At 41.0% G+C, this 27,822-nt stretch overlaps 2 protein-coding genes across 5 annotated transcripts in view; both read right to left on the reverse strand.

The window, feature by feature from the left end:
• Nucleotides 1–27,822, reverse strand: part of LOC129710342 (pyruvate dehydrogenase (acetyl-transferring) kinase isozyme 2, mitochondrial-like) — a 44,249-nt gene that overhangs the window by 12,508 nt on the left and 3,919 nt on the right. Inside the window, exons 2-6 of one of the 4 annotated variants that reach the window (XM_055657278.1) lie at nucleotides 12,933–13,074; nucleotides 8,006–8,147; nucleotides 3,953–4,024; nucleotides 3,104–3,288; nucleotides 2,839–2,928 (exon numbers count right to left, since the gene is read on the reverse strand). In XM_055657278.1, the coding sequence (XP_055513253.1) occupies nucleotides 2,839–2,928; nucleotides 3,104–3,288; nucleotides 3,953–4,024; nucleotides 8,006–8,147; nucleotides 12,933–13,050 (607 nt within the window). In that variant the 5' untranslated portion in view covers nucleotides 13,051–13,074. Of the gene's footprint in view, nucleotides 1–2,838; nucleotides 2,929–3,103; nucleotides 3,289–3,952; nucleotides 4,025–8,005; nucleotides 8,148–12,932; nucleotides 13,160–27,822 lie in introns of those variants that run through there. The other 3 variants (XM_055657280.1, XM_055657279.1, XM_055657277.1) reach the window with 3 other exon arrangements.
• itga3b (integrin, alpha 3b) overlaps nucleotides 24,943–27,822 on the reverse strand; it is a 146,351-nt gene continuing 143,471 nt past the window's right edge. Inside the window, exon 26 of the mRNA XM_055657276.1 lies at nucleotides 24,943–27,751. The gene's annotated coding sequence lies outside the window, so the exon portion shown is untranslated. The remainder of the gene's footprint in view (nucleotides 27,752–27,822) is intronic.

Genomic DNA, 27,822 nt, shown 5'->3' on the forward strand with positions numbered 1-27,822 from the left:
AGAATGTGGGTGATAAGCAAATGGAACCATGGGGGGTGGCTGAAAGTTACCCATTTCTAATGCTGGATCTCAGTCACCTTGCCTCCACTGACACAGCCTGACCGGCCAAGTTCCTCCAGCAAATATTTTTTTTATTGTTTTATTGTTTTGTATTGTATTGTATTGTATTGTATTGTATCTATTGTTTTACATGCAAAACACACTGTCATCTGTAAACAGTGACAGCCAGAATGGTGCAGTTCAATATTCGTACATTTTTACCTACTTCGATGATAATTTAGTGCAAAAAAAAATCTAAATTTATCTTAAGGACGCAAGAAAGAAAATATACGAGCAATCTAAATGGCTTCACATGCCTGCCCAGTCATTCAATAAGATTATGGCAGATCCTATCATGACACCAGATTTTCTTTCATGTTTGTTCCTCACATCCTGACTTAGCCATTGACCCAAAGTTGATCCAGCTTAGCCTTGACCATAATCCCATGATTCATTATCCACAGCTCTGCAATATGGAATTCCAAAGATACATAACGATTGGAGAGAAATTTCTGCTCGTCTTAAATAAGCCATCCCTCGTTCTGAAACTATATCTTGGAGATCTAGCTTCTTCATTTAACGAACATCTTAGACCCTACTAAGATCATCTATCATGCTTATGAATTCCAACAACTCTAGCTTCAGCCTACTTGAGGATGACAAAATACAAATAGAAATATTATCCAAAATTCCAATGCTGACATTTGCAAATTCCAAAATACTGAATTCATATCTGACACTAATATGTAACTAAATAATGCCACCCATATCATTACACGATCAGTGATCCCAACAGTCGGGGAACATCAATCAAACATTAGCTGAGAAACCTTCACAATTTACGTTGGTCACCACCACCCTGATCAGTTGTAACTGACCCATTGCAAATTTCAAAGTAGAAAATCACCGAGACATTCCCACAATCATTTTCCTTTAAAGTACAATCAAAGTCACAGAAGAGCATCAACCTCATCATTGACCCCATGGAATCTGTACCCGAGCAAGATCTTGCATGTAACGTATGGGCAGTCTTAAACTGGATACAAAGTAGACAGGGAATATGTGGGCACCTTTTAACCAATTGAAACTCAGATTGGATTCTAGTAATTTTTTGAACAAAAACAAATCAAAAAATAGGTTGTATTGTCAAAAGGTTGCAAACACTGATCTACAAGCGAGTTCGGTATTCCGACTGCCCAGGTTATAGGTCATTCGCAATAAACATCTGAGCTGCTGCGTGTATACAGACCTGCGTTTCATCCGTAGTCAGGATCAAACCCGGGTCTCTGGCGCTGCAAGCCCTGTTGATTTGCTACTGGAGTTAGATAATGTAGGACAAGTACGTACGGGTGATCTCACTACCATCCTCGTCCACTTCCGAGTGTCCCCATCCCGGTCAGGGGGCAGCCAGAGATATCTGGGGTGACGGGACACCAGCCCGGTGCAATTGCTTACAACCAGCGCTAACTCCAGCTCAACTCTGCTCCAACTCCCGAGGAACCCGTTCCCCTCGGGCCGGGGACCGTCAGCTGCACCTCTCGCCTTATCCAGTGGCTGTCGGTTAATCCCCTCGGTGCTGGCGAAAGCCGAGCATCAGTCATCAACGAGGATACACACAAAATGCTGCAGTAGCTCAGTGGGTCAGGCAACATCTCTGGAGAAGGGTCTCGACCCGAAACGTCACCTATTCCTTTTCTCCAAAAATGCTGCCTGATCCGCTGAGTTACTCCAGCACATTGTGTCCACCTTCAGTGTAAACCAGCATCTGCAGTTCCTTCCAACAGAGCGACACCTGTCAGCGGGTAAAGGCGAGGCTGGGGGCGGCAGAGGCGCTGCTGCGCCGGGCCCATGGGGAGGGAGAGGCGGCGGTGGTTTACAGGCGAGGAGGGAGAGTGGTGGAGGTAGGGACTGGAGGGGATAGAGGGAGAGGCGGCGGGGATGGGGAGAGGGATGAGATGGGTAGAGAGGAACTCGCTATCGCGGCTTCACTGCAGATCCCGGACATCCCGTCTCCGCAAGAACTCTCCAGCGCTAGGCCAATTCCTCCACCCACCCCCCTACCCCAGAGTGGAGGGAGGGACTGGGGGACATTGCCCGCCTCTGCAACCAATGTGCAAACTCCGGCACTCCCCGCGGAATGTTAAACTAAACACACCTGTGAGCAAAACACAACCCCCCCCCTCACTGTGTCTGCGCCGGTCCAGTCTCTCCCCCGTCTCCCACTTGCATCTGCCCCCTCTCTCTCTCTCTCTCTCACTGTCTCTCTCTCTCACTGTTACACCCCCGTACGCTTTTTTTCCTCGTGACTGACCTTTGACAAATCCCATGATTTATTGCGTTTTTCAGAATACCGACCTCGCTTATTGTAGAGCACATGGTTAGCTGTAAGTTGCAGTAACCTGGCACTAAAACCTGGCCATTGACAGGCTTCTAAATGAGAAACATTTTTGATACAAAGTTGTAGACTAACCTCGGATGTTTTGAGCTATTTTTTTCTTTATCAGCTATTTTAGGTTAATGTCATTTTGGTGTGTATGGGAGCTAGCTCAATAAGTCATATGTTGAATATCCTAGCACTGTGAGGTACTTCATTACCTGAAAAGTGCTTAGCAATATTTTGATTGTTATATTTTTAAATAAAATAAATAAAAATATCTATTTTAGTTTCTATTGTAAAACATTCCATTGCAATTGAAATGCAGAGGAACAATAGTGATCTTGTTTATAGATTTCCACTCACCAGGGTCATTTGTAATTCTTTAAAAAATTCACTAACTGGAGAAAAAGGAAACCACTTACCTCTAACAACATCAACAACTTCACAGTCAGGATCAATACTGCCTATATGCTTTGGGTGGGCCGGATTTGTTGTGCCATCAAAAATGAGTGCTGAAGGCAGGTAAAAAGTGTGTTTATTTATCTAACATAAATAGGATCATGCAAAAAAGCATAAAAGACAAAATACACAGATGTCCAACACGCTTCATTGTACAATATTACTGCAGGTCAATGTTTCATTGAAACAGTTCTATAAAGCAAAGCCCTTTTGAAATTGGTAACTTACTATGTTGATTGATGAGCATTCGAATAGAAATACGGCTCATGTAGAATCGATCCAGAAAGTACTGCACATTCTGACTGGTGACACTATCTTCACAAAATGATTCTTTGTACTCAATCACACCTTGAGCCATGGTAGGAACAACATCATTGTGCCTATTCCTGATTGTGATTAATGCACCTGTAAAACTAAAAATATACATAAAATATGAAACTTTGCTTTTTACGGTACAACAACTTCTCAAACACTAATTATCTGTGTCAGATTAGATCCTTATTAAATGCAACCATATTTTTGGAAGTCAGCTTTTGCAGAAAAAAAGTTGGCTGTTATATACCTTGATAGATGTCCAACATTTTTTGCAGTATTTTATCCCTCCAAATCACACAGACAATTAACTTTGAACAATTTTAATACTGGAAAACAGTAAGAATGAAAAAGTGGGAATACACTGCAGTAAATCACTCAAGTGGTGATAATGCTCCAAACTTCAAGCTGGATTTCTTTAATTAACTATTCACTTCCATCCTTCACAATCTCATTAGCAAGTCATTATTTAAACCTCTTTGGGCCTTTAATGTACTATTTCAATGCTATCAATAGAAAGAGTACAAATCTCACGTTATTCACATCTTACATATTGCAGAATGCTCCAGATTTTAATTGCAAAAAATATCAATTATGGCTTTTGATTTCACAACCTAAGTGCATATACTTTAACAAGGTTCATGAAACAAACCTCCAATAAACTGCTTATAGGTAAGGGCAAATAGCTGAATATTTTGACAAGAAAAAACGATAAAGCAATCAACAACTATAAACGAAGGATCATATAATTTTTAAAACACACACCCTGATAAAACACGGTGATCATTTGGGTTCCGATTATAAAACTCAAGAATATCCAAGAGACTTTGGACGTACCTGAATGAAAAGAAAACATTATTAAGTTTTGATTAGAATAACTATATAACTTAATACTTTTTTAATGAATTCCTACAGAAAACACCCAATTGCATTTAAAACCCATGCACTTATTGGTTACAATGAAGATGGATTACCAATTGTGATATAATAAAGAAATGGTTATGATTGATTTTCTGAACATTCATTCCCTGAAGGAAGCCCACTATTATTTTCCCTTCACCTCAATAGCATACATAAGAGTATAAGAGTTCAAAATGATTTTATGATCTGTTGCGTGTTAAATACAGGTGGGGTTTTGAAAAAGATAAATGCGTCATGAGCTCCCATTGGATATTGATGGAAAGAACGGAGCACTCATTGAAGAACAGTGCATCAGCCATACCTAAATAAATGTTTTAAAGGATATATGGCAATAAATCAGCATTCTTACCAATTTCACCGAGCCTAAAGGGGTTAATGTGAATAGGTTCAAATACCAAATGATTAAAAAACAAGAATGAACTGCTGTTTGGCATTTAATAAACACATCCCCTCCAAACTCATCACTTGTATCTTAACCGTATCTCCCTTTGCAACTGGATCCTTACTTCCTCATACGCAGACTTCAATCAGTGTGGATCATCAACAACATCTCCTCTTCGCTGACCATAAACAAAAGTTCACCTCAAGGCTACATGCTTAGACACCTGCTCTACACTTTACACCCATGACGGTTTGACTGCACCAATGCCATTTACAAATTTGCTAATAATAGCAGTGTTAGCAAAATCACAGATGGCAATTAGCCACCATTTCTGAGAAACAGAATACTCAGCTGATTAGTGCTGCAACAACTACCTCTTACTCAACGTTTAAAAAAGGGGTGGGAGATTGCAACCTTCACATGGTCTGCCCTGTCTCGACTAATGCAGTCAACCCGGCATGCACAATCAAATAAGATCAAATAGAACAAGTTGTCCTACAATTTTAGGCTGTGCACGCCACACGCAAGAAGAAGAATGTAAAAAAAAACAAACTCTTCAATGATTTTAGAAAAGAAAGTCAGAAGATAAAGCACCAGTGTTCATTAGTGGGTTGGCAATGGAGTGCATTAGCAGCTTCACATTCCTGGACCTGTTTCGGATCTCGGATGACCTGTTCTGGGCCCAGCATTAGATGTAATCATAAATTCAGCATGCCAGTACCTCTACTTTCTGAGAGGTTTAAAGAGATTCAGCATGTCGCAAAATACTTTAGCAAACATCTACAGATACAGTGTAGAAAGTATCCCGACTGGTTGCATCATGGCCTGGTATGGTAACTCGAACACAGGAATGCAAGAGGATGCAGACAATGGTGAACTCAGCGGGTCCATTGCAGGCAGTCCTACATGAAGTGCTGCCTCAAGGAAGCATTTATAATCAAGGATAATCATCATGCAGACTACCGTCGGGTAGGAAATACAGAAGCCTGAGGTCAGACACAACCCGGTTGAGGAACAGCTACTTTTCTACAAATATCAATTCGTGAGCTAACCTGCACAACCCTAATCCTACTTCAGGAATGGAACACTACAGACCTGCTCTTGTGCTACCATGAACTGTTTTTTCCCTAATTGTTTTGTAATTTTTTTTTCTATTTGCAGTCATTTTCTTTTCAGTCTTGAATAATTTTGTTATTGTGTGCTGTATGAATCTATGTGCCTGTGATACTGCTGCAAGCAAGATCATCATTATACCTGTACCTTTACTTCACTTTGGACTCGAAGAGTACAAGATGATGCCTGAAACGCAGCGACTCTTGTGTACTGACTCAGTGGTCTACTATCTTACACTCTTGTTCTTCAATGATTGTACTTTACGTATAGTAGGGTTGTCACTGAATTGTATGATAAAACAATAATTTCACTGTACTTCAGTACATGTGACAATTAAGCACCATTGATGTGATAAGCTCAAATTGACGCAAATTAATTTTCTCCAAAAAAAAACATTTGATTTTTTTTTAATTCAGGCAGAGTATGTGATACAGTACTTTTGACCAAGGTATTAAGTTTTGTTTTATATTAGCAAATAAAATTAACATTTGATGATCTTCAGCATAACTAGAAATGATTTCCAATTCCAACATTTGAAAACATGAACATTGAGTTTCCTCTGAGAAATAAAATCCTGGTTGTACTAAGTTCTGTTACCAAAATAACGAATCTTCTTACCTTCCAAGTTTTTATGTCACGAGGATTAAAAATACAACCCTCTTTAAATGGTGAAAACCATCTACAACAAATCGCCCCTTCTTTTATGTGCCATTTATTCTCCATGAATAATTTTCAATGTTTACTCAGCAAATATCAAGATCTAATTGGGTTTGCAAATGAAGACCAACTGCTAGGTTGCAGCAGGGAGCAGAGCATTATTGTTTGGTCGGCTGGACATAAAGCTCAGCCAGGACCAATGTCCACATAAGTGCACTTGTGTTAGCAAACACCATGCATTTTTTGATCTCGCTCACCCGATTATAGCACATCAGCATTTTTCCAGCAAATATTCTATTAGGTCAGCATATATTATGGCTGAAACTGGAAACTTCCAGATCACAGTTGCATAGCTGAAAGGACATGCTAACTAATGTTTAATGCAGTGCAAGTACCCATTCTATGTTTCTTAAGAGGCAAATCCCCAAATTTAACAGAAACCTTCTCAAGACAATTTTCCCAAATACAGGGTTTGAGAACACTTGGCCTAAGGCAAACTATTCTGTAACACAATGTTTTTAATTTTTGGACACCATATCTGAATATAAACCATGGGAACACATTACTCCTCTATAATTTTTAAGATTGCCAGTATAGTAACAGGTTTGAACATCCTCATCATAGCTAACAAGTCATATTATGAATTATAGATTGATATGAATTGGAATGACTCAATATCAACCAAAATATGGGAGTGATACACAGATATAATCATGGATGATCAAGTGGAATGTATTATTCTTCATCATGCGGTAGTTAAGTTTAGTTTATAGATACAGTGTGGAAATAGGCCCTTCGGCCTACAGTTCGCGCCGACCAATGATCCACACACACTAATGCTATCCTAGACACCAGGGACAATTTTACAATTATACCAAGCCAATTAACCTACAAACCTGTACTCTTTGGAGTGTGGGTGGCATTAGTGCAAAATGAACACAAACAGGTGTTCAAAGACTTGCAATTATTTGAAGGAATTTAATGTATGTGATCTACATAACCCGACCTATAAAGGATAAATGTGAATCGCAATCTAAAGATGCTCTGGGCTCAATGGAAGTATGGCCAGACTACAGCCTCAAAATAATTTCACAAAGACAAAGTAATTTGATTCACCACGATCTGAGACTGGAAACAACACACATTACTTTATGAATTCCCTACAAAACAATTTCTAGTTGTTTCTTTCATTTGAAATGTTACTAAATAGCACTTCTGTACCGAAGCAAAGCAGGATTTTCAACAAAATGTAAATAAAGAATTCTAACTAAATCTAGCTCTTTAATTTACTGATATAAAGTTGCCCGTTTCATGCATTGTAATATTTATTAAAAAAATATTGCTTAGAACTGTTTTTTTTTTTACAATGAATGAATCCAAGAGAGATACGAGCACACTGACACATGTGGGCGTGGGGGGGGGGGGGGGGGGGGGGGGGGGGGGGGGAGTACAAAAGTGGGATAAAGTTCAGATTGTAGTTTACACAGCTCCAGCTGTGCAATTTAAGCATCACCAGCAAACATCTTTAACCAGAGGACTAGTACAATCTTTGTAATATTTCTGTGTGCAGATAGTCCGCATATTTTAATAATCTGGATGGAAAACATACCAGCAACACACAGCAATTTTATTCAACCCCCACTTAAATGGTGTTATTTTTAAGAAGCCACACGCAAGGGACATAATCTTATTCTGAAAGGGGGCAGTCTTTGTTGTGCACAAACAGCTTGTGTGTGGCTACTCACCAGCTTTGAACTAACTGAACGGAAGGTGTACCAAGTAGCCGGTCTGGGAGAAGGTTGATTTCCTTCATAATATTAGACAGTCTCACAGGCAGCTCTTGCCTCAGAAACATAAAGGATGTCTTCTCACAGGCATTTGTTGAGCCTAAATAAATAAGAATGCAACACTGTACTTAAATGCTAGGTACCAATATCCTTCTCCACACAAAGTAGCGAGAATTAAAGTGTAATACCATGATGCTTGATGAACTTTACCAACATGAAGAGCATGTGATTCCAGGCAGAAGGGTCATTCCACTGCAATCATTATTCTGCTCATCCGATGCCCTCTGACTTGAGACAATAATACGATGGAAGTGCTTAGCATTTGCTATTTTCACTTCAAGAATATTTTTATTCCAGGTCACATCCTACATGGAACTCATTTCATAGCATCGCATTTAGAAATATCAGTAAGTGCTGAATTTTGGAATTATACAGGTGAACTTCTAGTTGTGATTTCCATGAGCCTTATGCTCCAGATGGGTACTCCTTTATGTTCAGTCTATACTCCGTTTATCTCGCTAAAACTATCAACATATCGTGTCTAAAATCAGAACTACATGGAACTTTCCCGAGATCTTCTCAGTTTCCATGGCCAGTAGAAAGAGATCTGAAAGGACTAAGCACTATATTGGAGAATCAAGCATCAATTGAAATGTGGATTATTTTCCCTAATTAATGTTCTAAATGTAAGTGCATACTTCATTCTACACATAACAGGATTTTGTGCTTCTTGACAAATGGCATACAGTATGAGATGGAATTGGAAACATGCACAAGGTCACATGCCTTTAGAAACTGTGGCTACTATAGTCACATTATAAGAATGAACAAATTATATTTTGCTTCTGTACAAATCTGATAACCTAAGAGATAGTTATTTCTAGAATTAAACTTTCAATCTGAACAAAGTCTCATGAAATCACTTGGAGTAGTTTCTGCAGGCAACTTTTTAAGTTTAGTTTAGAGATGCAGCGTGGAAACATGCCTTTCGGCCCACCGTGTCTTAACCAACCAGCGATCCCTGCACATTAATACAAGCCTACACACATTAGGGACAACTTACATTTATATCAAGTATACAAACCTGTAAGTCTTTGGTGTGTGGGAGGAAACCGAAGATCTCGATGAAAACCCATGCAGGTCACGGGTAGAATGTATTAACGTACAAAGTGATGCATGCAGTGAAGGTCTAACGCTGGGGTTCAATCCAGACCTTTTGCAAGGACACATAATTGATGCATGGTTTGAGCAGTTCAAATTCCAGGCAGAGGTCTAGAAGCTCCTCATCACAATTGTGAACTGATCAATTTTAAAAGACATAGATCATGTTCTTGGTCTTCAATGACAAACCAATGGCATAGATTCACATGCAACAACAGCCTACATGTGAAACACCACTACTTGTAATTAATGTTTAATGCTACCCTAGAAATAAACAATATCTACACGAATAAAAGGGAAGTAAATTGAGGCAAAAAGAAAACCAGAAAATTAATAACTCATTATTACTGACCATGTTGCACTCTAGGACAACAGCAATACAGGTTTGAAGCTGATGAATTCATCACTGGAATCAAGATTACGAAAGATAGGCAAAGTATATTAATATCATAATTATATAGTTATATCTACTGGATCTGTTGTCTCATATTTAAAATTTATTTTCCTCCGTCCCATCATCCATATACACCATTTTCACAAGAAACCATTCAGTTTTGAGCTAAAGTTAGATCATCCTACTTTTCGGAGACCAATAGTCTTCATAAAGATAAATAATTTATTTATCTGTAGGATATGGCTATCATTGACTGGTGTGTGTATTATCCACACACAAAAAATGTAATCTATGCAATTAAGTCAACCACATTGATGTTTTGGACCAGGTAAAGAGTAGCAGATTTTCTTTCCAAGAGATCATAACTGAACAAGATGTGCATTTATAACAACCCAATGGTTTGCTGAACATTATAGTAATACTAGCTTTTCCTGTTAAAGAAACAACCATTTAACTTTTCAAAAGAAAAATTGATAAATGGGATCAGAAGAAAAATGTAAAGGCTTATAAAGAAATAGTAATTGGACTGCTTCCTAAAGGGGCAAACACAGATGGGCTGAATAATGTCCATTCCTAACTAAATTATTCTGTGATAAGTAATCTTGTTACACCAATTCAGAAATATAACATTTTCTCCATTTGCATCCAATTGCTTTGTAAAGATTCCAGAAATTGTGCCAGTACTATTTGCCCTGTTAGTGTTATGAACTATGAGTGAGCTTACAGGAATAACACCAATTTTGTTTTCATGTACCACCTTTAAAGTAGCAGAATCTCCAGGGGATTCCAGTGGACTGATATCAAAGATTAAAGCTGAACAAGAGGGACATGTGAGAACATAAAGGAAACAATGTTTGCAAAACATCTTCAGGAAAGATGTATGAAGGAACTGCAGATGCTGGTTTAAACCGAAGATCGACACAAAGTGTTGGTGCAACTCAGCGGGGCAGGCAGCACCTCTGGAGAGAAGGAATGGGTGACGTTTCAGGTCTAGACCCTTTAAGGAAAGATGTGCAGAGGCAAAGTGCTCAATGAATGAGCAGGACAGTAAGTTCAAACCTAACCGACAATGCTAGAGAAACTCAATTTCAGATCTGGAGAAAATTACAAAACTGGGAGAGCGAAACCCCAGAGGGCATTCCCAATAAAATATGGAGAATTTAAAAATTGAAGTGTGGCTTAACTAAGTGCCAATGAGCATGAAAGTGATGGCAGAATACAAATTATTGCAAGTCAGGGCAGGAGACAGTAGCATTAGATAATCAGGTTTCTCAAGAATAGATAGAACAAGGGAATTCAGCTAGTACCATAATGGAATCATCAAGAACAAAAGTAACAAAGACACGGTTGAGTACAAAGTCCAGCAATGCAAGAGAGATAGAATAGATGGCCTTAACAACAGCACAGATACATGGTCCGAAGTTATTTTGGAATTGTATATGGTACCAAGATTGTGATTTGTGTGACATTTAGTTTCACTTAGTCAGTTACTAGCGAATGGATTCAGTGAGCAGGGGATGAACTACGCGTAGTGGGGATCAAAGACAAAGGCTCTTCATTATTTTGTTGGAGAAGTTTACACTTATTCGATACAACATCGGACAATCCTCCTAGATAAGGGGAAAGCAGAAGGAGTGAGAGTGAAGGGAACATTGCAAAGAAAGTTCTGTGTCTTATTTATTTGACAGATTATGAGAACCTATACTGCAAAGTAGTAACCAGGAAAAGTTATCAATAAAAATTACTGCTGTCCCTAATATAATACAAATCTTTTTCATAATTGAAACTCTGGAGAAAAGGAATATGTGATGTTTCGGGTAAGAACCCTCCTTCTTCAGACCGACTCAACCAATCAACCTTTCTGACCCGCAACGTCACCTATTTCTTTTCCCCAGAAATGCTGCCTGACCCATTGAGTTACACCAGCATTTTGAGTCTATCTGCGGTATGAACTAGCATCTACAGCTCCTTCCTACACATTAGGCGGGTGAAGGTGAAGGTCAATTGCCGACTGCAAAATATGCCTCATAAATGGCTGGGGTTGTGCAAGAGAATAGGTTAGAGCAAAATTGGGAGTTAAGATTGATTCAAAACAAAAATAGACTAAGTGGAATAGATAGCCACTTCCCTCTCTGTTGTAAGCAAATGAAAATATCCTGAAAATGATATTTACATATTGACTAGTATACAAAAGTTACCATAAAATAAGCAGAAAACAGGAGCCTAATTTCATATTTAGCTGAATTTACTACCCTTTTGCACCAAGATATACTACTCTCTCATACGTGTTCAGGAAATTCCAGGCTAAGAGATAATAAGGAATTCTACTTTCCAACTGCAACTCAGACAATGCAGACTGATGTAATGACTGCATTTCTTGCAAGATATCTTGGTTATCAAATCCAGGCAGCTCTGTGCGGGAAACCACACGACCGATACAAAATGAATCGTGTACGACTCCACTGTCACCCGAAATATACCAATAAAATTGAGCGAAATAACAACGATACTTGCATGTCAGATTGTCATGCGACGGGTTAATCAAGACGCGGTCGGAAGAGAACAATAAATACATATATATTTTTAAATGCTGAAAAAACTCAAAAGGCTTGGCTGGTGTGGAGAGAGAAACTGATTTTTTTTTAACGTCGAGAAGTACTCGACCTTTCTCTTTGCACAAATATTCTACCCGACTGCGGAGTTTCCAGCAATTGTTTCCAGAAGAACATAAGAAAAAAAGGAAACATAAACATGCAGAAACAAGACACAAACATAGAAGTCGAGCACCGCTGAAGAAAAAGAACGCTTCCGTAAACATGTACTGTTTGGCTTTGACAAAGTTCAGAACAAAATCAAGAAAGCAGGGCATTGTGGCGATGGGGGAATAAGCGCTTGCAGCAAAGCGAGGGGGGGGGGGGGGGGGGGGGGGGGGGGGGAGGAGGGCACACAGCAATGGGAGGGAGAATGTGTCTTGCAGCAATGGGGGGGGAGAGAGAGGGGGATGGAGAAGGTATTGCAGCAATGGTGGTGGAGGAGAGGAGAGGAGAGGAGAGGAGAGGAGAGGAGAGGAGAGGAGAGGAGGCTTGCCACTCCAGTTTAAATTCCAATTGTAATATTTTGGAGGACCAAGAAGGTTGACCTCGCCACAAAGGTCACTTTGCCCACTTCTCACCCGCACAGGTCGCGAATTGGCTTTGCATTCACTTCAAGGTAAGAGTGGAAACCCGGAGCACTGACAGGTCTCCCCCCCTCTGGCCATCCCCTTGCTCCCCGAGCAGCGGGTCCCCCTCCTCCATCTCCATGCCCGGACCGCCCGACCCACTCACTCACCGAAATCCAAAAACTGCTTAATGGAGAGCGGCGAGGGGGAGAACTTGGAGAAGTGATCGATGTGCTTGGGCACGTTGGACAGGGCCACGTTCTTCATGAGGAAGCGGACGAACTTCATGGTGCGCGAGCGCCGGTTTGAAAGTGAAGCGAGAGCGCCGGTGGACCACTGCTGGCGCCCGCCCGTAATCTGCATGGCAACCGGGGCGGCGCCTGGGCCCAATCGCCAGTCTATCCAGCCCACCCGACGTCACCGCGCACGGCCGTCCACGCCTCACCTCCCTCCCCCCCGCCATGACGTCACCGCGCATGGCCGTCAACGTCTTACTCCCGTGTTTAAGAGGGAACAGATGCTGGAGACCCCCCCCCCGCCATGACGTCACCGCGCATGGCCGTTAACGTCTTAATCCCCCCCCCCACACCCCCCCCCACCATGACGTCACCGCGCACGGCCGTCAACGTCTCACTCCCCCCACCCCACCCCCCCCCCCCCACCATGACGTCACCGCGCGCATGATTAGATGGATTATGAATAGTTTGGCGCTCCTATGACACCTGACTAGTTGGAGCTTCCTAACCTGAAAATTATATATTTATCTGGACTCTTGTGTTTTCTATTATTTGCCCAACCATTATCAATGCTAAGATATTAACCTGATGCCCTGAACTCTTACAGTAATCTCTTTAATTTAGACTTTATCAAAGATGGGAACGTATGCACATAAATCAAAATGAACAAAATGTTATTATATGTGTTTTGAAATACTTTTTTTGAGGGATGTATCATCCATGCAGATAAATCTGTTATCTTTAAGGCCACTTTGGCAGTATTTGTGTGTTTATGCTATTAAAATCTCACAAACTTTGTGCAGCATTTCATGACATTGTCAGGGTGTTTATCATTGACTCCTCACCTCAGATGAATTGATTTCCCTAGAGTGTTGGCAAATAGTAACTGATCTGGGATGGCTGAATCATTTAAATGCCAATGTCACTGCCAGTTTCATGGAGCAACAAAAGCAAAATCTGGCTATAAATTATCAACATAAATTCAATTGGGTCATAAAATTGAGAAATAGCCCAGCTACCCAATTAGATCTATTCTTTCCTATTCACTCCCATCGCCCTTTAGTGCTCCTAAAAATTATAAACTTACTTTAAAAAACAATTTATAGAATTTGTCTCACAATCTGTCACAGTGAATTCCACAGTCCAAAATTTATTTTGAATATTTTTAACCTTTTGAGTACTTATCTTAAAAATATGCTCTTATGGTAACGCCGAGCTGATTCATTGGGAAGAGGAGGCCTGACCAGAAACGCCAGCTATCCATGTTCTCCAGAGAGATGCTGCCTGACCCACTGAGCATTTTGTATCCTTTTTGTAAACCGGCATCTGCAGTACCTTGTTTCTTCATCGCCGAGTAGTGATTGGTTCATCACAGCATGTAATAAACTTGCTTAGAATCTGTAAGGAAAACTTATAAACATTTTGATCAGTAGAAAAATACAACACTTTTTTTAAAGTTCTTTACATCCTTCATTCCTAATCACTGGTTGGGGTCAAGGAAAGATTCAAGATTCAAGAGAGTTTATTGTCATGTGTCCCAGGTAGGACAATGAAATTCTTGCTTTGCTTCAACACAACAGAACATAGTAGGCATGACTACAGAACAGATCAGTGTGTCCATATACCATTATATAAATATTTACATACATGAATAAATAAACAGATAAAGTGCAACTAAACAGATAATGGGCTAGTAATGTTCAGAGTTTTGTATGAGTTGAATTTAATAGCCTGATGGCTGTGGGGAAGTTGCTATTCCTGAACCTGGACGTTGCAGTCTTCAGGCTCCTGTACCTTCTACCTGAAGGTAGCGGGGACATGAGTATGTGGCCAGGATGGTGCGGGTCCTTGATGATGCTGTCAGCTTTTTTGAGGCAGTGACTGCGATAGATCCCCTCGATGGTAGGGAGGTCAGAGCCGATGATGGACTGGGCAGTGTTTACTAATTTTTGTTGTCTTTTCTGCTCCTGGGCGCTCAAGTTGCCAAACCAAGCCACGATACAACCGGTCAGCATGCTCTCGACTGTGCACCTATAGAAGTTAGAGAGAGTCCTCCTTGACATACCGACTCTCCGTAATCTTTTCAGGAAGTAGAGGCACTGATGTGCTTTCTTTATAATTGCATCAGCGTTCTCGGACCAGGAGATGTGCATGCCCAAGAATTTGAAGCTCTTGACCCTTTCCACCATTGACCCCTGATATAAACGGGACTGTGGGTCCCCATCCTACTTCTTCCAAAGTCCACAATCAGTTCCTTGTTTTGCTGGTGTTGAGGGCCAGGTTATTGTGCTGGCACCAATTGGTCAGTGGGTCGATCTCTCTTCTATACTCTGACTCGTCCCCATCAGTGATACGTCCCACAACAGTGGTGTCGTCAGCGAACTTGATGATGGAGTTTGCACTATGACCGGCTACGCAATCATGAGTATAGAGTGAGTACAGCAGGGGGCTGTGCACGCAGCCTTGAGGTGCTCCCGTGCTGATTTTTATCGAGGCCGACACCTTTCCACCAATTCGAACAATCTGTGGTCTGTGAATGAGGAAGTCGAGGATCCAATTGCAGAGGGATGCACAGAGACCTTGTTCTGCGAGTTTGGTAACCACCTTGGGGATGATTGTATTAAATGCCGAGCTGTAATCAATGAATAACAGCCTGACATATAAGTTTTTGTTGTCTAAGTGGTCCACAGCGGAGTGGAGAGCCAGTGAGACACGCATATGTTGTGGCGATAGGCGAACTGCAGTGGGTCCAGCACTTCATCACCACTGACGTTAGTGCCACTGGTCGATAGTCATTGAGGCACATTACCTTGCTCTTCTTGGGAAAATGGTATAATTGATGCCCTTTTAAAGCAGGTGGGAACCTCAGACCTCAGAAGTGAAAGGTTGAAAATGTCCGTAAAAATTCCAGCCAGTTGGTCCGCACAGGTTTTTAGAACATGACCGGGTATACCATCGGGTCCAGGCACTTTTCGAGGGTTTACCCCTCTGAAGGATTTTCTGATGTTTGCCTCTGTGACTGTGACTGAAATACCATCACAGCGAATGGGGGCTCGAGAAGGCACATCAGTGTTCTCCCTATCAAAGCGTGCGTAAAACGCATTCTCATCAGGGAGTGATGCTACGCCGACATTCGAGCTACCTCCTGATTCCGCCTTGTAGGAGGTGATTGCATTCAGGCCCCGCCATAGCTGCCGAACATCTGTCTCACCCTCCAGCTTGCAGCAGAAGTCCCTATTGGCCTTTTTGATGGCCTTACCAAGGTCGCATCTGGACTTCTTGTAGACCACTGTATCATCAGACATGAATGCCCGGTGTCTGGTCTTCAGAAGAGTGCAGATCTCAAAGTTCATCCAAGGCTTCTGATTGAGAAACACTCGGAATGTTTTTGTAGGTATGCAGTCCTCCACACATTTCTTTATGAAGTCTGTAACGACTGTAGCATATTCGTTCAGGTCCGTTGCCGAGTCCCTGAACAATGCCCAGTCTACAGACTCCAAACAGTCCTAGAGTTGTTCTTCTGTGTGTTCACGTCACGGCCCTGTTTCCACCAATCTTTCCAGCACGACACAAGACGTCGGCAGATGCCGAGAACTGTGTTCAGCTCTGGCTGAACATATCTTCCTATCCCACCACCTAATTTGGTTTACAGGAACACCATGCCGTATGTAAGTATGCAGCCTAACTAAAATAATCGGTATGCAATGCTCATCTCAAACTTTTGCCTGTATTTAATAGCTGTTTGACTTCCTACTCTCCCAAGAAAGTGATGTGTAGGTAATGAAGTGCACTAACTTGACAAATGAAAATCCTCGTATGTTGCAAAACATACTCGGCTAATAAAATATTACAGGGTATTGTGATTGTGATCAGTCTAAAAGATAAATTCAAACAATAAACTTAATTGAACATAGAGCTGCAGGGTAAAGTAATATGCTTATCATTATCTTAAGATGAACTATTGCACTAATGGTAACATTCTTGAACACTTTGCACAGAATCTAAAATACAAGTGCAACAAAAGCTGAACTGAAACATCAGAATTCGAAGTTCAAGATTACAATGTGGACATGGTGAGTTTCAGTTCAAAGTCTTTCCCCCATATATTCAAAATATTTTTTGCTGATGTGGTCACAAAGTGAATTGGTTGGAAACATTTTATCAACATACCAGGTTAAGTTCATTGATATGACTCCAGCAAATTGCTATTTTGCGTATTTTCATAATTATTGTACCTTTACTGTCACAAATTAGTTTATCTATAAAATAAATAAAAACTAATCCCATGGAATCATATGCTCCCTCACTCACATCTGTGTACTTTAGGCGAGCCTCACTTAAATATTTGAAAACCATGCTAAAATGTATGTAACCTTATTCATTTCAGGGTATCATAATGATTTTAAAAAATGTTATTGTTAGCCTATAAGCTACTATAGAAATAAAGTCAATGTGAAAGAATCCTTTTTTTTACATTTTACTTTTTAAATATTTCGATGATATTCCAAAATTAGCATTTAATGAACTTTAAAAAATTTGATTATATAAACAAACACAAATTTTACACACAAATTAGTTCAATTCTACAGTTGCAATGTATTCATTAATAGTTTTATTCAAAACTAAAGGTTACCCAACTCAAAGAGGAATAAAAATGGTTTTTGACATGATTGGTAATTCTTTTTCTATTTCAATAAATGCTGCCTGACCTGTTGAATGTTTTCAGCATTTTCTGATTTTGTCTCATTTCCAGCATCTTTAGTTTAGTTTAGTTTAGAGATACAGCACCTTAACAGGCCCTTCGGCCCATCGGGTCTGAGCCGACCAGTGATCCCTGCATGTTAACATTATCATACACCCACGAGGGACAATTTTTACATTTACCAAGCCAATTAACCTCCAAACTTGTACGTCTTTGGAGTGTGTGAGGAAACTGAATATGTTGGAGAAAACCCATGCAGATTGCGGGAAGAACGTACAAACTCCATACAGACAGCACCCATAGTCGGGAACAACTGTAAGGCAGCAACTCTACCGCTGCACCACCGTGCCATCCTTTTATCTTTAAAATATATATCTTCTATACTTTGTTCCTATTTAATGAACTGCCATTTTGAGTGAATACTAAATAGTCCTGAACAAAAGTACTTATGTAGTTTAATTTTCTTCTCGGTGTAATTCTTTCCCAGTGTCAGCCAAAATCCATTGAAATTCACAAGATTGGGAGATAATCTTGCTTCCCCAGCAGAGGGATCTAGAAATGGGAGCATTGTTACAGAATGAGGAATTGTCCACATAATATGGGGTGAGAGGGATTGTGAATATTTCCTAGAAAGCTGAACCATTGAATAGATCAGGAACGTGCTGTGAGTGAGTGATTACTCAGGGTAGGCAGTCAGTCGAATTTTTAAAAAGATCTTAAGCATGCGCTGATTGTTCTCCTCTCCGTAAAAATAAAAATAAAGGCAGTAACAATTCAATTTGCCCAAGGCTTCCAAGTCTCCTTCATTCTGAATTACTGAATGGGTGGGGGTGAAGGGTAACGGGAGATGGAGAGATGGTGGGGACAAACGGGAGCTCACCATGACAAGTTGAATCAGTTGTCATCTTACTGAATGACAATACTTGTTCAAGGGACCAATTGGGGGGAGAGTTCCTATCACAGCATGTGGAGAGTCTGTGCCCGGGATAAAGTTGCGGGGAGGGCAGGAGTGTTAAGAAGGATGGGGTAGGGCCAGTAACTCACTCACCGCTTCCGCAGCGCTCTCGCACGGAGCCACCGCCTTGTGGCCGGGGAGGGAAGTAGCTCGGGCGGCTGCGAGTAGCCGCCAGGATCCGACAGCAGAACTGGCCGTCACTTCTGCACCTTCTGCTGTTCCGCTCACCTCTGGCAGTGCTCTCCGTCTGAACACCTCTCACCTGCCGCTCGCCGACTTCGCTCATGTCAGCTGCTTCCCACAAATCCTTAAATTCCTCTAGTATCTTTGGGCAGGAGAGAGGTTTTCAGACGGTGAACACTGCCAGAGGTGAGCGGGGGCCGACAGAAGGGGCTGGGGTGACGGCCGGTTCCTCTATCCGCTCCTGGCAGCTCACAGAATACTCACGTGACTCCGAAGTAAAATAGTAAGATTAAAGGAGAACTTACCAGTTCGAAGTTTGATCTGTATTTTATGAGGAGTTACAATGAGGGATTACGTGCCCTCCGCTCCCACCCTCAATTATAGAGATCAACTGGTATTCAAATTCTCCTTTTCTTTACTATGTTTATTTCAATTATTGTGTCTTCTGTGATTCCACACCGCTGCTTTGAAGTATGTCGCGCATGCGTGCTGGACGGGTTCTTCACGTAATCCCTTATCGTAACTCCTCATAAAATACAGATCAAACTTCGAACTGGTAAGTTCTCGTTTAATCTTACTATTATGCCAACCTAAGAGATCGATCTCTTAGATAGGCTTAATTCTCCCATGCCTTTACTATTTATATTTAATAATTACCATTTTATAATTTTAGTCAGGGTAGGCAGTGCCTACCTTGCCTACCCTGACGGTACGTGCCTGGAAGAGATGTATTTTTGAACAGTCAGTTTCCCATCCTGCGCTGATTGTTTCTAATGGCCAGAGGCTGCTACCCTTTGTTCTTCTAGACAAATTCCAATTGCTTTTTAATTCTGGGAATCCTGAGTAAAGAATGGGATTTCCTCTGAAGAAGGGTCTCGACCCAATACGTCACCCATTCCTTCTATCCAGAAATGCTGCCTGTCTCGCTGAATTACTCCAGCATTTTGTGTCTATCCTCACCTATAAAGCCCTCCACCATCTGCCCCCCCCATATCTCACTGACCTCCTCTCCCCCTACCAACCCTCACAGTCCCTCAGATCCACATCAGCCGGTCTCCTCTCCATCCACAAGTCCAACCTCCGCAGTTTTGGGGACAGAGCCTTCTCCAGGGCAGCTCCCAGGCTCTGGAACTCCCTCCCCCAACTGATCCGCAATTCCGTGTCCCTCACCATCTTCCAGTCCCGCCTCACGACCCATCTCTTCACCTCTGCCTATCCTTAGCCCCACGTCCCCCTCCCTTTTCATCTGTGCATTAATTGCCTCATATTGTGTTTTGTATTGAATTCTGTCTTTACTTTGTGTACTTGTCATGTCTCTACTATTTATTTCATTCCCCATACATGTTTTTCCTCTACCTGCTAAATTTTTGTAAGGTGTCCTTGAGACTCTTGAAAGGCGCCCATAAATAAAATGTATTATTATTATTATTATTATCTTCGGTTTAAACCAACATCCATTGACTTCTCCAATTTCCGGTAGCCCTTGCTGTCTCCTCCCCTTCTCAGCTCTCCCTCAGCCATCTGGATCCTCCTCTTCCTTTCTTCTTCCCGTTCCCCCTACCCCCACCCTACATCAGTCTGAAAAAGGGAGGGAGAGAGAAAAACGGGGAATTACAGACCAGTTAGTCTAACGTCGGTAGTGGGGAAACTGCTAGAATCAGTTATTAAAGATGGGATAGCAGCACATTTGGAAAGTGGTGAAATCGTTGGACAAAGTCAGCATAGATTTATGAATGGTAAATCATGTCTGACGAATCTTATAGAATTTTTCGAGGATGTAACTAGTAGAGTGGATAAGGGAGAACCAGTGGATGTGTTATATCTGGTCTTTCAGAAGGCTTTCGACAAGGTCCCACATAAGAGATTAGTATACAAACTTAAAGCACACGGTATTGGGGGTTCAATATTGATGTGGATAGAGAACTGGCTGGCAGACAGGAAGCAAAAAGTAGGAGTAAACGGGTCCTTTTCACAATGGCAGGCAGTGACTAGTGGGGTACCGCAAGGCTCAGTTCTGGGACCCCAGCTATTTACGATATATATTAATGATTTGGACAAGGGAATTGAATGCAACATCTCCAAGTTTGCGGATGACACGAAGCTGGGGGGCAGTGTTAGCTGTGAGGAGGATGCTAGGAGGCTGCAAGGTGACTTGGATAGGCTGGGTGAGTGGGAAAATGCATGGCTGATGCAGTATAATGTGGATAAATGTGAGGTTATCCACTTTGGTGGCAAAAACAGGAAAGTAGATTATTATCTGAATGGTGGCCGATTAGGAAAGGGGGAGATGCAACGAGACCTGGGTGTCATGGTACACCAGTCATTAAAAGTAGGCATGCAGGTGCAGCAGGCAGTGAAGAAGGCGAATGGTATGTTAGCATTCATAGCAAAAGGATTTGAGTATAGGAGCAGGGAGGTTCTACTGCAGTTGTACAGGGTCTTGGTGAGACCACACCTGGAGTATTGCGTACAGTTTTGGGCTCCTAATCTGAGGAAAGACATTCTTGCCATACAGGGAGTACAGAGAAGGTTCGCCAAACTGATTCCTGTGATGTCAGGACTTTCATATGAAGAAAGACTGGATAGACTCGGTTTGTACTCGCTAGAATTTAGAAGATTGAGAGGGGATCTTATAGAAACTTACATTCTTAAGCGGTTGGACAGGCTAGATGCAGGAAAAATGTTCCCGATGTTGGGGAAGTCCAGAACAAGGGGTCACAGTTTAAGGATAAGGTGGAAATCTTTTAGGACTGAGATGAGGAAAACTTTTTTCACACAGAGAGTGGTGAATCTCTGGAATTCTCTCCCGCAGAAGGTAGTTGAGGCCAGTTCATTGGCTATATTTAAGAGGGAGTTAGATGTGGCTCTTGTGGCTAAAGGGATCAGGGGGTATGGAGAGAAGACAGGTACAGGATACTGAGTTGGATGATCAGCCATGATCATATTGAATGGCGGTGCAGGCTCGAAGGGCCGAATGGCCTGCTCCTGCACCTATTTTCTATGTTTCTATGTTTCTAAGGGTTTTAGACCGAATCGTTGCCTATTTCCTTCGGTCCATAGATGCTGCCTCACCCGCTGAGTTTCTCCAGCACTTTTGTCTTCCTTCCTACACAATGGTCACAATCTTTTCACCCGGTTAGGAAGTCTAAAAACTAGAATGAATGGAGTTAAGGTGAAAGGAGAAAGATTTGATAGGGACCAGAGGCCAACTTATCACACAGAGGATGGTGGGTTATATGAAACGAGCTGCCATATGAACTGTAGAGATGGGTATAATTACAATCTTTATAAAAAAACATTACATGGATAATTGATTTATAAACATTATATTAAATGGTAAATGGATAATAACATTCAGAGGGATATGGGCCAAACACTGACAAATTCAACTGTTAAACATTTTGGTGGGCATGGACAAGTTGGGCCAATGGACCCATTTCCTTGTTGTATGATGCTACCACATCATTCTTTCCAATACTTCATGAAATTTAATCTACGGTTGGTCTGCCAAAAGGTTACTTGAGCATTGATAACTGGGTCAAGTCCATGTCGATAAGTGGTCCAATGTACAGTATATTCACTGTGTACTTGTTATGTTTCCCACAGTGTTAATTCATCCTAGCAGTTCCTCCATTGAACGTGGTAACCATGTTGATAAATCATGTGGTTCATCAGTCTGAAGAAGGGTTTCGGTCCGAAACGTTGCCAATTTCCTTCGCTCCATAGATGCTGCTGCACCGGCTGAGTTTCTCCAGCTTTTTTGTGTAACCTTCGATTCTCCAGCATCTGCAGTTCCCTCTTAAACATTGATAAATCATGTGCTTTGCTTCTTCAAAACTTCACTACTCCAGTTTAACAAGAGCAGAGGCCGAGTCAATTAGATAAAATTAAAATCCCATTTTATATTAAAAAAGGTTTAAATATCACTTGTATTCAAGAACTCAGCAAAGCACATCTTTATTTTATTGCATATTTGCAGCTACATACAATTGAATATATCCCAGAACCTATTAATTTAAATTTACAACTATTGTTTTTATTAACTTATTTTTTGAAGTACTAAGGCCTTTGGTATAACTTTCCCTCAAATTAATAAGCAAGTTGAACCAAGATATACATGGATTGTTTTTCAAGATTCAAGATTCAAGATTCAATTTAATTGTCATTTGGACCCCTTGAGGTCCAAACGAAATGCCGTTTCTGCAGCCATACATTACAAACAAATAGACCCAAGACACAACATAATTTACATAAACATCCATCACATCGCTGTGATGAAAGGCCAAAAACACTTATCTCTCCACTGCACTCTCCACCCCACGATGTCAGAGTCAAAGTCAAAGCCCCCGGCTGGCGATGGTCCCGCGGCCATTAAAGCCACGCCGGGTAATGCAAGGTCGCACACCGGGTCTTGGTGTTGGAGCCCCCGGCGTGCGCTCGCAGAGTCCCGCGGCCATTCCAAGCCGCGCGGGGCGGTGATGTCAGGCCCCGCTCCAGGAGCTCTTCGACCCCGCTACTCGGGCGGGAGAAGTCGCCGTTGCAGGAGCCCTGAAAAGCGGTCTCCCTCCAGGGACCCGCGGGCTCCCGGTGCCGCCGTCCGCCAGACCCGCAGTTGCAGCCTCCGAATCTCCGGAGGTCGGGCCGCAGCAGCGCTCCACCACCGCTCCACCCGCTCTGGACTCGGCCAGCTCCGCGACGGTGAGGTGAGTCGTCGGCACCAGAGTCCCCGGTCTTCTCCCGTTGGAGGCCGCTCCTCGTTGCAGCCCCAACGACAACGGAGACCCGACAGAAAAGGTCGGGTCTCCCGTGCAGGGAGAGATTTAAAAAGTTATCCCCTCCCTCCCACCCCCCCACACACACACCCCAACAAAAAATAACAAAAACTACATAGAAACATAAACAGAAAATAATAAAAACGCGGACGGGCTGCAGAGGCCGCTGCTGACGAGAGTCGCGCCGCCTACCGGACCTGGGTGAAGTAAATGACAGAGGCGAGGGAAAATAATGAGATAAAAGGATGTGAGATAAGGAGAGAGGAATGTATATGTGCAGTTTAAGCATACAGTTCTGGTGACTCCATTACAGGACTGATGTGGAGGCTTTGGGGAAGGTGCAGAGATGCTTAACCAGAATGGTTTAAAAACAAGGAACTGCAGATGCTGGTTTACATAAAAACACACAAAATGCTGGAGTAACTCAAGAGGGACAGAGTTTATATAGTTTCTGCCTTTTTTTTAGTATTTATTAATTGAATTACAAGATTGTATCAGTACTTGGTGACGGGTTGCTGATATGTGATCAAAGGTTATTAATTCTACCAGTTTTGTTGAGCATTTTAGATAAGGTTTGGGGTTGCAACAATATTTCGGTCAATGATTAATGAAGTAATGATCATCCCATGAGCAAGTGTGCTGAATGGACACATTTTTCTATTTAATGGGAACAAAATTTAATGTGCTGTATCAAATTGGATTTTTCGGCTCCGACCTGAATCTCAACTGGAATAATTGGATGGAAAATAGTTAATAAATCCTTCAGTTGCCACTGTCATAAACACTGAACGTTACATGTCCTTTTGAGTGAATTGACAAATAGTAAGCACAAGTATCCTGCCAACATGTGTTCACACAGAGAAGGTTAATATAATGTTTCAGGAGGTCAAGAAATGGTAGGGAAATGTCGGGAATGGTCCAGGTATATTTGAGTGCCGGATGGAAGTTAATGGTGAAATGGAAGAAGTCAGTGAGTTGTGTGTGGGTGCAGGAGGTAACACCAATGCAGTCGTCGATGTAGCGGAGGTAGAGTTCGGGGATGGGGCCCTGGTACGCCTCGAACAAGGATTATTTGACGTACCCTACAAAGAGGCAGGCATAGCCAGGGCCCATGCGCGTGCCCATAGTTACGCCTTGTATTTGGAGGAAGAAGGGTTTCGACCCGAAACAGTGCCAATTTCCTTCGCTTCATAGATGCTGCCTCACCGCTGAGTTTCTCCAGCATTTTTGTCTACCACCGAAGGTTAATATAATTTTGTTATTGGATCTCAAGCAGTTAAATGAGGACATTTTTACTTTGAACAGAATTTTGGCAGATGCATTTAATGTCCAAGGTATATTCACTAGTCTATTTGTGTACTTGTGTTACATTTGCCATCTTGTTAATTCATCTTGGCAGTTCATCCACTACATGTGGTAGTCTTTCATAAATTTTGATAAAAATATTTTTATTTCGATATTCCAGTAGCACAAACTATTAAAAAGACATTACCCATTTCAGTAATTTCAGAAACAGTAATAAACATTTTACAGTATTAATACAATTTGATACAACAAAAACTACAGTAGCAAAACAGAATCCCCACATCCATACAATAGAATACGAAATATTTACAAATCTTACAGTACAAGAATTTCTTAGCTCTAGGAAGTATTTATATATTTGTTAAATGTTCAGCAGTAAAGAATATTAAAACACAGTAGTAATCAACCAAATCTTCTTCGATCTCCCTTTCAGACTATGCATTCTAGATCACATCAACTTGCTGCATAAACTTATATGACATGTCCAGTCCTTTTACTAGTTTCCTTAAATCTGTGTTTCCTGATTTTGCCTGCCAGTGGAAGTAATTTTTTTTTTCATTTGTCTATCAAACTCCTTCATGATGTGTGAAGATCTCCATAAAATCTCTAACCTTCTTTGGTCAGTGGAGAATAACCCCACCTCTCCCAATTTCCGCACTGAACTCAAATTTCTCACATTTGGTACCATTCTGGTAATATTTTTAATGTCCTTTACAAAGTTTTGACATTTTTACTTAAATATATTTACTTTAATATTCAGTAATGTTTTATTCTGACTGAACCAAGCTATAGGTATTAACCAAGATAGTTCTAGTATGGTTGCCATTTTTCCAATATCACTTTGATCTAAGCAGGTAAGCCAAAATAAAGAGAAACAAAATCTTTGTTTTAGAGTCAAATCAATTACTCCAAGAACCAAATCACAAAATCTGTTAATTTTTTATACACAGTTAATAGTGCATAATATTGGGATATTGTAATAGCTCTATGCCCTTTAAAAAAAAGAGATACTTACCTCTATTTATTTAAAAATATATAGTATGATTAACATTTACGTTAAGCATTTAGCTGATCGTGTCAGCAACAGGGCACTTCATCTCTCACCTAAATTTAAATCTAAGGTTGTCAAGTTATATATTATTTTCTAAAAAAATATTACTGACTTCTTACTTCCTGCCTACACTTTCTCTATCACCAACTTGTACAGCTGTGTAACTGCATATACACACTTACAACCATATCATTATTTGATTATTATCTGCCACATGTAATGTTATGTTATTCAGTTTACCGTGGACAGTTCACCAGTACGAAGGGAGTGAAAGATATATAAGCATTTAGAATAGAAAACATCCTTTCTTTCAAATTATTACTAGAGTTGATAACTGCTATTCTGATTGACCAAGTGAGCAAGAAAAAAAAATGCTTTAGTTTGATCTCTGGCATGAACTTTCATCTTGTATTAGCTTTCCCATTAAAAATCAGGGCATTTTAATTATCAATTATGTGTAAATTTAGAAACTAAGCTAGAGAGGATGAATACTTATCTGACACCTTCTCTCCTCAGATTAATTTGTTTTTCAAAGCAGCAATCAAGATGGTAAATAATGGATCAACAGTTTCCAATTAGTACCTCAATCTGAAGTGATAAAATATATCAAATTTACCCACCAATATCATGTTGGCATGAAAACACATTGGTATGTGTACCCTTAATATTATCGCATGGATTGCAATTTTTTTTAAGTACCATATTTCAAAGATAATAGAGAAACAAAAGATTGACATGGCAATTACAGAAAACATATTGATAAACATCCTATTCCTCTTATTTAATTATTGTGTATCAATGTCTTTGGGTGATACACGTTCTGCTATTGTTATTCAGTAGGCACTGCACAAATGGAAAGGTCACATCATATCTGCACATCTCTCATATCCTGAAAATAATTCTAAAAAACATGGAACAAACGAAATACATGCAAAACCGATAGCACAAGCATAACCTAACCAAAATGCGATTGGTGTTGCTCCCATTTGTCTTGTAATCTGAATTCTTGTTCTTGGGAGAAGGCGGGAATGATAAAGATTTGTGGCTGGCAGCAATCCTTCCAACCAGCTCGTCAACTAGTTTTAAACCCACAAGCTAAATTTCAAATGGACCCATCTTCCCTTTTAGCACAATAAATTAGACATTAACCCATTTGTTCTCGAGTTTAAATTATTACAGAACAATATATTCAACACACAATGTTTCTCATGAAGTGGTAGCTACAACCCTGTTCCTTGTGTAACTTAATATCTTTACTCAAACCCGCAATCATTCCCCACCTCCCCCCCAACCTAAAAGCCCACTCACCAGCTCCTTCCCCATGTATTTCAGTGCATTGGACTCTTAGTCTAATCTACTGGGAAAACAATGCTCAAACCTGTAAAAAGCTCAAAGATGTGCTTCAAAAGGCACCAAGGATTCCAAGTTGTTCCCACTGTGCTTTACAAACTTTATCATGGTTTTTTTTTCTTGAATTTGACTGAAACATAAGTTATCATAAATAGAACTAAGGTAATGTGAACAGAATGTTTGTACACAGGTATATTACACAGTTCCCTGTAATGTTTGCTTGGAAAGTGTTTGGACAAGCGGGTGCCCCCTTATAGGTTCAGAAAGAAGCACTCATTGGTATTTGTCCTTTTCTTTCCAGTTTGTTACCCATTGCTTTTTCTGGGTCTTCTTTGTAAAGCCTTCTGTGATGAAATAGCGTTCTTCTTTGCGGATCTTCACAGCATGATACTTGGGCATACTCCTGTAGTATCTTGTCCTCTTGAAGAAGCCGCACTGCTCAGGAAAGAAAAGATAAGAAGGAAAGTTATTATGCACTTTTTAAAAGTGAACTTTTTTATTGATGT

This window comes from Leucoraja erinacea, chromosome 27, assembly GCF_028641065.1.
Source record: "Leucoraja erinacea ecotype New England chromosome 27, Leri_hhj_1, whole genome shotgun sequence".
NCBI lineage: Eukaryota > Metazoa > Chordata > Chondrichthyes > Rajiformes > Rajidae > Leucoraja > Leucoraja erinaceus.